At 44.1% G+C, this 11,103-nt stretch overlaps 1 protein-coding gene across 4 annotated transcripts in view; it reads right to left on the reverse strand.

Annotated features, from left to right (window-relative positions):
- Positions 1-6,660, reverse strand: part of LOC139060529 (uncharacterized) — an 80,084-nt gene extending 73,424 nt beyond the window's left edge. For 2 of the 4 annotated variants that reach the window (XM_070539694.1, XM_070539692.1), the window contains exons 1-2: positions 6,629-6,660; positions 2,047-2,292 (exon numbers count right to left, since the gene is read on the reverse strand). In XM_070539694.1, coding sequence (XP_070395795.1) covers positions 2,047-2,257 — 211 coding nt within the window. In that variant the 5' untranslated portion in view covers positions 2,258-2,292; positions 6,629-6,660. Of the gene's footprint in view, positions 1-2,046; positions 2,293-6,429; positions 6,449-6,628 lie in introns of those variants that run through there. The other 2 variants (XM_070539693.1, XM_070539695.1) reach the window with 2 other exon arrangements.
- Positions 6,661-11,103: the final 4,443 nt, after the last annotated feature.

The following is an 11,103-nucleotide window of genomic DNA, read 5'->3' on the forward strand; positions in this document are numbered from 1 at the left end:
ACTATATATGGCCTCGAACAAACGCATCTTAAAGAGATAAGTGTTGACACTGTAAAATCCTTTATTTTCTCGCATCCTTAATTTACGTGAAACTCGCCATAAGGAAACGTCGTGAAATTTAGGGCCACACGATACTTTTTAGCCAGAAAATAGGAACTTTATGCTGATAACTATATGTTTATTTTGCTGGCTATTTCTGCTGGCTGCACCCATCGAAGCAAAGCGCATGCGATTTACTTGGCTGCACAAATTTGCACTATGCTAGTTTTCTCGAGTGTTACGTATGCAGAATCTCCCGCCGCACTTATAGAGAGTGGCGTATAGTAAGAAATGAAGCAGATCGAAAGTATAGTGTGAGCTGACAGACAGCGCCTGTCCTGCATTTCTTTCTTAGTGTCGTTGCCTAACCTGCGAGCTGCTATCGTAGCTAACTGCCTACGCTTCCGGGTTGCCATCCTTGTGTACTTCTTTTGGGTCTGTTAGCTTCAAGTACCATTCGGGCTGAGGAATCGAGATTTCCTCATTCATTGCCTTGAGCCACTTGTGGAAATTTATTCGAACCGCTCGCTCGAACAACTTTTGCAAACTCATTTGAACCACTGGCTTTACCTGCTCGTACGAACGTGTCAATATGCAAACAAATACTAAAAAGCATTGCCTTGCAAGGGCAGTGAGCAAAATGCAGGCCTTAAACAAAGGCAGCACAAAAGAAACAATCTTGTCCGCGCAGGCATTGGGCGCGCGCAGGCACGCCGATGCGTCCTGGGCAATACAAGCCATGCATGCAGTAGGCGTGTGACTAAAGTGCCATGCAGAAGGCCAAAGAAATCGCAATGTTTCAAAAAGACAGATGAATAGAACAAGGGTAGCGTAAAATAAACGAGTGTCAGCGCAGGCACGCCGATGAATTTTGCACAATATATCAAGCTGATGTGCTTCTGCCGGACGAGAAGTGAAGCGTGAGAAGTGATGCATGAAGAATACATCTGACTGGATGTACCCCGCAGAAGGCTAAACACACTACACTGCTTCAATAAGGCTGAAATAGGATGATAATGAAAAAAAGAAGAAAAGACACAAAGGAGATTTTGCTGTCCAAGCGAGCCGTATACGGCACATGAGATGAATATGCCTGATGTCTAAAATTCGCGAACAGTTGGGGCCACGAGATTACTGGGTTTTATAGTATTTCGGCTGGATTGACAGTCCAACTATTGCAACTTTTTGGCCATACCTTCGGCAATAAGTGCCCACAGTTTAACCTTTTCAAGGTGTGGCCTCATCTATTTTAATAAAAAGAACTTTTTTGCAGGATATTAGTTATTAAAAAGGAGCCATCGCGCATATTTTTGTCTCCACCGGTGAGAATTAGGTGCTGTCGAACATGTAACATTCAAAACGACCCTTCATGGCATTTTGAAAGCACCAAATGTTTCGGTCAAACACACTGTACGGGTACACCCTTACATGGAGGCTCATCTGCCTTTACAGCGGGCTAGTACAAAACGACACACTTAATTTTACTTCTTGTGGCCCATAGCCGTACTTCTTCTTTTGCTCAAGGAATTTAAAAAAGAAACTTATGGCGAAATCTATTCTTTCCCGTTAGAAAAAAAAACGTTGTTAATATATCTGAGCAGTACAGCTACATAATAACTGTTCTGTAGTGACAACCGACTCTTATCTTGTCGGAACGCTTTTCACGTTCACTGATGATTCGGTACTCACCCACACAAATACCAGCATAAAGTTTTTCGTACCATGAATTTGATGCCTTAAAATTCACATTTAAGCGCTGGATGCTCAACGAAGACTCGATCGTAGCCATTTTTTGCATGCGCGGGGGACTTAATACTTGCGCACAGTTCAGTGAACAGAAGGCTTACAAATGAATCCTGGGCTAAATAGTTTTTACACTGTTATCATTCAATTTCTTTTTGTACAGATGGCCCATGGCCGAAAATAAATACGGAAAAGTCATTTTAGTTTTTTAATCGTTTGGGTCCTTCAGGGGTTAGTTATAGTCATAAATATTTAGACAGTTACTTTCTGGGTGCGAGAATACCGGCGAAAAAAGCGACGCCCTCGAGGAATGCGCTGAGTCTCCGCCATGAGAAGAGCTGCTGTAGATGGCTTCAGGCGTCGGAGGCCGCTTGGAAAACAGAGCCTTCGTTGGCAAGTGTCTGTTGATACCACAACAATTGCCGAACGTGTTTTGATCCGAGAGTAATTCGCGGTTCGTTGTTGACTCTTCCATGGCTTTCGGGGTCTTTTTTGTTTCTTCCGGTCAACCTAGGAACGAACATTGGTTGCTGAGACCATTACAAAGCAATACCGTTCTACTTCCGGTTCGGTAAGTCAACAGCAGCAAGTAAACAAACACCGAGAACGTTGTTATGTTTCAGAGACTTCGTGTTCAGTGCTAATCAACAAAAGGATGCCGAAGTTTCACGCATATTGTCCTGAGTAAATAAATAAATAAACAGATAGTTGCAGACATCGAATAAACAAACAAACAATCGCAGTGGTAGGTATGGTTAAACAGCGAGAGTAGTGAGGTCGGGAAAGAGACGTAAGTGGAGGTTTTAGTTGCGACCCATGTTAGTCGCAAGCTGCATGAAGTGCTTGGCGCCACAGCACCACGTGATCGCGCAATTTGTCTCAAGCTTTGTGACTGGCTTGACTTGCGAGTTTCCGGAAGCGGAATGAAGACGTGTGGAAATCCAGAAGAGAGTGCTAAGTTTCACTGTCGCGCCGCCCACGTGTTGCACATGTATTCTTACCACAGAGCGAATGTCCTCAGTGTAGGACGAGGCACATTGACGTATATTCTTGCTTTAGACCAATCGTTGAATGTATAATGAGCTACGTAGAGCAAAGGCAGCATACATGCCGGTAGAAAAAAAAATATGGGGATTTAGATGCCAGCACCACTTTATGATTATGAGGCAAGGCCGTTAGAGATAGAGAACTGTACTTAAGGCTGCACTGTACTGGCATGCAGGGACTTACCTCACCTCAAAGATTGACCATTCTTAGTGAATTCGAGCCAAGTTTGTTAATTGTGCATATGCAAGGCGTTGTTTTAAACATAATTTTTTTTTTTTGCACACAGCTATAAGCGTGGCGAACGTGGCCTTTTTGTGGAGGCGTTCATATATAGTCAAGGCAGACATACTTTGCCGCTAATAACGTGAACGTCAGAAGAATAATGAATGAACTTTTAATAATTATCGGTTCATTAGTGCCTTGGGAGGAGGTGTTCAATGGGGAAACTTCGAAGAGTGATATTTTAAGCACTTCATTTTTTTTTGTCTTGAAAATCACGCTTAATTCGTTACATTAATCATCGAATTTTTAAGCTTCACCGATGCATTATCAAAGCCTAGTGGGTCCCGCTAATACATCAGACGATATTTCTTACAGAAGTGTGGTGTCGATGTTTGACTGGTATATGGCACGTCGCGGCGCGTCCTGACCCAACACACAGCGACACATGCTTGTCAGGCAAAGCGTGGTGCGTGAGCGTCTGCCGCGACTGGCCGAAATTTTGAATTTCAGATTCTGTTGCGCTTTTCGATACGGAAGGTCCCATCTGATGTGACGACGGGGCCGCCTTTTCTGCGCTGCCGGTACACTCGGCTTTCGAGGTTGCCCGGATTTGGAGTTGAAATTTCATGATAAATATCTCATTATAGACGCGATTTTCAAGATATAAATAAAAATTGAGGTGCACTAAAATTTGACTACCTCCAAATTTCACATAAGAGCAACTGCTGTGAACAAACTAACAAATACTTATTAATATTTTTTTGGTAATTATTCTTATGTCAGCGTCACCTAGGAACTCCTCTGTAAATACTCTGAAGTCCGCTGTTCACTGCGGTTGCAGCTTTTTTATAAGAAGTGTGTACGGACTAAAAAGAAAGACGCGGTATATATAAACGACGTCCTCATGCGAATGTATACACAAGTTCTCTTAGGGGATTCTTTCCTTCTGTGATCTGTGCAGATTGCCATGGCTCGAACCTTGCATGCGTTTGCAAAATATTGGCGGCCACGACAAAAACCCTACTCAGCTCGTTCTACATAGGCTACATAGGTAGGCCGAACATAATTGCCAAAATGCTTCACCTACTCAGTTCCGCGTGTGTAGAACTAATGTATTTGAGCGCCAGATCTTCCTATGTAGTGCTTCTTGGTCGTGGTGCTAACTTTTCATCTCGTTCCACCTATGTCACATTAGATAAGTGGAACGTATTTGGAAAAAAAACGTTCAACTAACTAAGTGCAACCTAAATGGAATCAATGCTGCCAGGCGTTGGCTCTTACTTCAGCGGAGCTTCTGGCCACTGCTACTAAATAAAACTTGTAATTTCGTTCCAAATAGCTTTGCCTACGTAAGCAGATCATAGTAATGTTGATTCACTTAGGTTCTACTAAATAAGCGAAACGTTTTTCTTTATTTCTCACAATTGTTTCAATTACAACGTGCCACTTCGGTAGAACGAAGTTCAGTGTAGTGCCGCTGCGTTACTGACCGACCCCTGAGCATGGAGACTCCATCACCGCAAGTTGCGTTAAATTTTGTTGGAATTGTGGTTAAATATTCGCGCTTCCTGGGCTGGAGGCACTGGTTATTTGTATATAGTACTTCTACTATTGTGTGGCCATGAAAAACCTTAAAAATGGAACTTCTCCACGAAAGCAAACAATAAATGACTGTGCTTAATATCGTTCGAAATAATCATGGCGTACTACGTGCGCAAGTGGCGAATGTCCCTGATCATTTAAAACAGAATATCTGACAAAAATTAAAAATTTTTGGCTAGTCATGCATCATAGTAGTTGTTTGTACAATGATTTCGGGTTGTTACTCTCAATACAGACCACACTTAGTTAAATTTTCTTAACTGCCTTTTCTAATCGGTTACTTTGCTGAGCATGCAATTATTTTCGAATTGAAGTGACCCAGCAGGCACTATTCAACTCTTTCCCAATTGCTAGAAAGCTTGTGCCTTTGCACGAGTTTCAAGAAATGCGTAACTAAAAGTTGTCGCAAAATGTATTGCTATTCCATTTTAGATTTTTGCGCTGTATGAAAGCGAGCTCTGTGGAAAAAGATCTTCGATAAGAGAACAATGCATTTGCCTACAGATTTTCAATAGGTATCTAGCCAAAGTGCTGGAAGGGATAATAGTCTATAGCGGATGGTTACGCTTTCAGTTCTAGATGCTCTCACTTTCGCAACTGTGGCATTTTTATTCAATATCTAAAAAATAAACAGTAAAAAAAAACATAGTAAGTTATTATTCTGTCTATGATTATTGCACAGACTTATGCCCTCGTTACTCCAAACTCAGACATTGAAAATACTTTTGCCCTGCAACCTACCTTAATGTTCATATACCGTTGTCACTTAAACAGCCTGTTTATTCTGGCAAAATATAGTGCATCTTTATCGAGATATCTCAGAATATTGTGAGTACAACGTGCGGGAATAAGCTCGTTCGTTTATAAAGGCTATTTCTTTTTATACGATCCCTCTTAAAAAATTGGAACTTCTAAATTTCTTAAATAAATGACAGCGCGCCTTTCCCTTGCTCTATGTCACTAATCACGTGTGCTCGTTATTCTCGTCCCTTTTCGCAAAAAAACAAAACTTTTTCTTAAATGTATGCTGCATGAATGCACCTCTATTTTCATCACTTTATTTTTGCGCTCAGCCGAGGTAATGCAGAAATGTGCAATAATGTCACTGGTATTTCGAATTAGTTCTTCAGTTACTGACATTTTAAAATTTTACCATTATGATTACTAAGCCGCGCTCAGGCTGTTGACGCTTACATATTAGCGGTAATATCTGCATGGAGGACGACGCCACTCGTATGGTGAGGAGGACACTGACGTTCAACAAAGCGCTGCGATGGCTGTTACAATTCGGGGTTTATCTCGAAATACGTCTCCCTTCAAGTGTCTGCTAGATGAGGCTGGCAATGCTTCGCGCAAAATCTTTGATCGTTGATGGTCGACCAATGTCACGAAAGCACATTAACCTCAGCAGTCGAGGGTTGCAGCTGCATGTTACTCCGAAAATTCGAAGAACAGATGCACATCGTGGCCGCATATGTGCGTAGATTTTGTTCATATATAGTTGGCGCTAGGGGTTCGAAATGCCACTCGATTACATAAATTGCGAAAGTTCCTCGGCCCACACAATACATCAACTTAAGGAAAAAATTCTGATCTTAAACGCAACTTTTAGTAGTTAAGTGGAGCTTTTTAAGCTTCTGTGTATAGCTTATTTCATTAACTGCACACGAGCTCAAAACATGTGGTACATACGAAAGGGCAAAAAAGCTACCAAGTGTGTCATATACGTTGAAGCAACAGTGGAGGTACGAGGTTGTTCACAAGAATTTAGCGTACTGGCAAAGGCATGAGCCATCTCCTGAAAAGTGGCAGGCACAGCTGCAACCTCCTTCCAATGTCGCCTGCCTGCCGCTCAATTGATGCGCTACGGAACTGTGAGGATATGGTAAAACGAGGCAGCATAATGTTCAAGGCAAGTTCCGTATCGAACAAACTTGCGCTTTGCATGAAATAGATATAGGGTCTACTCACGTACATGCGAATCCGTTCGCGTCTTCTTCGTCTTCATCTACTTCTATCTTCGCACTTCTCGCACGAAGTGCCCCATCGTGACTCGTAAGAAAAGCCAAACTTAAACGCAAATATTTAAATACAGCGATCAAGGACTGAAGATCAACAACGACGGGCTGTCCTTTTGTCTCCCGTTTCTTTACCCAACATCGAGGTTTCCGGTCACTGTCGCAAAAGTCCAAAAAAGGAACAAGGAAAACAAAGAGAAAAAGAAAACTACACAAACTGCGTTTTATAAGTGGTTGCCCCGAAAATAACAGTACGGCTCTCACTTCCTCGCATAACCACGAAGACAGCTTACTGGGATTTACGTTCCGATGCCACGTTGTGACTGCCTGTAGCGGGGTTTTCCGCCAGATTTCGAGAAAGGCGGGGCTTGTTTAATTTTTATTTAATAGTCGGCATACGCACTCCTTAAGAAAATTATTTAAATTCTGGTGTTTCTTGTGCCAAAGCCAAGATCTGGTCAACAGGCAGGCCACGGTGAGGGATTCCGGATTAATTTTGACGACTTGGCGATCTTTAACATGCACCAACTGCACGGTATACATGACTGTTTCTTTTTCTTTTTTTTTTCGTGTCGGCCACATCTGTTACGTTGTAGTAACCGACAGAATAATATACAAGGCGTCCTAATAGTTAACGTTAGCCAAGGTGTTACAAAAAAATGGTACACTATGCGTATATAAGACCTATATACGTATCTTCTTATCTTCTTCTTCTTATCCTATATACCTCATCTTCAGGCCAGCGTAGTAATTATTGTGTCTATTTACGTGGCTAAATATGGAATAATATTTGTTTAGTGGTTTGATGTTCTTCTTTAAGTTAAGGGAGTTACTTCCGACGGGAAAGCTGTTATTGCGTACACAAACATGAAAACAGAAGCGCTGCACCTAGTTGTCTGCAGTTGCCATGCATTCGTTTTTTTTTTGCTGTACTGGTACACGGGTAATTACAAAACGTGCCGCGTCATTTTGCTTCCAAGCGTTGCGACTTGCTGGTTCCAGAAGTGTCTCGCAGGAACTAATTTCGAACTGAGCGCGTGGAAGCGGCAAGCTGTCGGTGTTGGTATTGGCTGCCGCTAATCACGAGCTGCTTGGTCCGCGTGACAATGGCAGCCCAGGCAATTACCGAGTAGTTCGCGAGTCTGAGAATGAGTTAGTTTCTGAGTTACCTTAAGTTACATTTGGGACCACTGGGGTTGCGGCGTGCGAGCGCGTATTCAGCCAGCACTTTTAATATTATGCGAAGCATATTACGAGAGCTCAACCCAGCTCCTCAGGCGCGGCGGTGTCGCCTTGAATACCACGTGACAGCGTGACGTCACGACAGAGGAGAAGTGGCTTTGGCTCAACTCTTGCAAGATGGGCTGGGTGGGAATCGAACCAGGGTCTCCAGAGTGTGAGACGGAGACGCTACCACTGAGCCACGAGTTTTTTTTTTTTTCTATAAAGAGCCACGAGTACGATGCTTCAAAGCGGTACAAAAGCGCCTCTAGTGAATGCGGTGTTGCCTTAGAAACGAGCTGTTTCTAAGGCTCAGGCGTGCGTCGCTTGCTCAGGCGCACATTTCGTTGCCGCGCCGAACGCTGCGTTGCTCGACGCTCACCGCGTCCATTGCCAAGATCTGGTCAACAGGCAGGCCACGGTGAGGGATTCCGGATTAATTTTGACGACTTGGCGATCTTTAACATGCACCAACTGCACGGTATACATGACTGTTTCTTTTTCTTTTTTTTTCGTGTCGGCCACATCTGTTACGTTGTAGTAACCGACAGAATAATATACAAGGCGTCGCAGAGTCCAAGGCGAAGCAGAGTAACGCATGAGTTGTTTCTGCGTCTAGCCGAACCAAATATAGCCAAGCAACAGCAGTTCACCAGGCTAAACAGTGGTTCAACAACTAAAATAAAGGCTAGTATGCTTCGCATCCTGGGCTTAACCTTATCTAAGCCACAGCCATTTTTTTGCATGCTACGCGTAAATCCCCGAGGAAGTAATTCCGCCGGAAATAGCGCGCTGAAAACGACCCAATTACAACTTTCACGACACAATAACAGCTTTCTCAACGGAAGGGAAGCACCGAATTAAATAAAGATAGCAGTTTAATTATTATTCGTCTCCAATGAGCAAACTAATTAGTGGACAAGCATTACGCGGGTGATGGGATAGCACTGATTACTAAGCACTGTAGGTCTCATAGTAAAAGTATGTTGTTATACACCCCGTATAACCACTGGGCGGCACGTAGTATCATCTGCGGCGGCTCAGATACTGGTGTAGTCGCTGATCCCTGCTGTCCATTCGCGGCCACTTTCAGGATATTTTAAAGAGAATAGCTTTTTTTCTTTTTTTTCTTTTCACGCGTTTTTGCGCTGGTCGGTCGATGGTGGTAGTCAGACTTCAAGTGCCAATACAGAACTAGGCGCCAGAGCAAATGGCAACCGAGTTGCGTGCGGCGGTTGTCGACGAATGCCAACTATTCCAGCTCTGTGAGACGCACCTGGTGGTGCACCCTCTAAGTGCATGCCCACCTGTTGCGCATGTCCATTCCGTATGCTGCCGAAGTGCTGGCTGGCTGTGGGCGCCTGTCTGGGGATTCCAAGCTCAGCCAATCCGAACTTCAGCAGCAGAGTAGCAGCGCAGTTCTAAGAACACAAATGTGCGTGCCGTCGACTGTGAGAGAATAAACAGACTCCATGAGTGCCACGCATTTGACCCCAGCATGGTTTTAACGCAGTTGCGGTATATGCATGTGAAGTTGATTATGTCAGGGAACTTGAGTGTCGGCTTATGCTGAGCCAATTAATATGCAGGGGCGAGCTTATTCACTCTGAAGTAATCATGTTTATTTATCTTGCGAAGGTTAGCACTCAAGCCCAGCATTAAGTGCCTTTGTCTGCTCTGCCCACTAATGTTGATCGCCCATGTACTGGACGTACCAGACATTTCATAACCGCTGTTAACTCGTGGATAGGCAGTCGGTGGTTCACGTTATAATATAATCTGTAGCGCTTCGTTACAAGTTTGGTCAATTTCCTGGTATTGAAACTTACCCACTAAGTCCTATGAACTGGTAGCATACTCTGATAATAAGTCACTTGTTTTTTTAGGAAAAGTGTTGAAACTTCCTGCTGTACGTTAAAGCTCCAAGAAATGTCAGGCGAGCCTGAGACCTGACACTTCACAACGTCTTCGTGTTTTCCGAGCATATTTGGTTTGCATCATATATAACCATTTCAACTTGCTCAGCAATCCCTTACTTACCTAATGGGTCTTTACGCGCTCATTAACAGTGCATTCAAAAATCGTATTAGGCCGCAATGCCACTAAATCAGTGCAAACATTAACTACCGCAGTGACCGCTTCATTACTTTTTCAGAATGGCATGAAATATTTTTGCGCTATACAGCGGTGGGCGGCGACAAAATTGAAATGGCTATGGCCGCTGGAGACGGCGACTGAACAAGCTGCGCACGCTCGACACCGAGAAACACTATCCCAGCGCCTACACAGCAGCCGAAGGTGAAAGGCTACAGTTGATTGCGGTCTCTGCAGTTGAAACCTACTTCGAAAATACAGGTCTCCGACTATCTCCACTCAAATCGGAGCTGTTTCTCTACCACCCGCACCGCCGGCCCCAGCCTACAGGTGAATCGCGCCAATGTGACGAAATAATCCTCTATACGCAAGACGGCTCCTGTATTCTCCGAGTCCCGAAGATGCGCATCATCTGCATGCATTTAACATCCAACTGGTCAAACATAGAAGCTATCCGCAAAATCAAAGGCAAGGTTACAGCGGCTACCCGCCTGATCAAACGCATTACAAACAAGCACACATGCATGAAGGAGGACAGCGTTCATGTGCCTCATACACTCTTTCGCAGTCAGTCACATTACTTATGTGGCTATCTTTCATAACTGGAGTGTCACCGAAAGGGAGAAAATCAACACCCTTATACGCAAGACTTACAGACCTCACCTCACCCCAGTCTGAAACGTCGCCAGGCAGTCGTCTGGCGACTGCTGCAGACACAAATCTTCCCCAGTTCGTGGCGATTAGGGCACATTTTCCCCGAGCAATACCGGAGTGCTCTTTGAAAATTATGTCAGGAAACTAGAGCAACACTCTCACACATGTTTTGGGAGTGTCGTGTTATATCAGCTACAATGGCAGTAGCTCCGGACGCTCTTGCGTCGAAGTGGGCCGCCGCTCTGCGCAGCTACAACCTCAAGAGGCAAGAGTGGGCGTTCCAGCAGGCCCGAGAAGTGGCGACGAGTCATGGCGTCGAAGTTCTCTCGTCGGAGACCTGAGCCCGGGTCGTCAAACTTTGCCGGATTTAAAATAAAGTTGTTTCCATCCATCCTTAGAAAATGGCTGAAAAGTTATTATTAGGGCACTAAGACCACGGGAAAACAGTAATGAAAAGAAAGCC

The sequence above is a fragment of the Dermacentor albipictus genome, chromosome 5 (genome assembly GCF_038994185.2).
Source record: "Dermacentor albipictus isolate Rhodes 1998 colony chromosome 5, USDA_Dalb.pri_finalv2, whole genome shotgun sequence".
NCBI classification, from domain to species: domain Eukaryota; kingdom Metazoa; phylum Arthropoda; class Arachnida; order Ixodida; family Ixodidae; genus Dermacentor; species Dermacentor albipictus.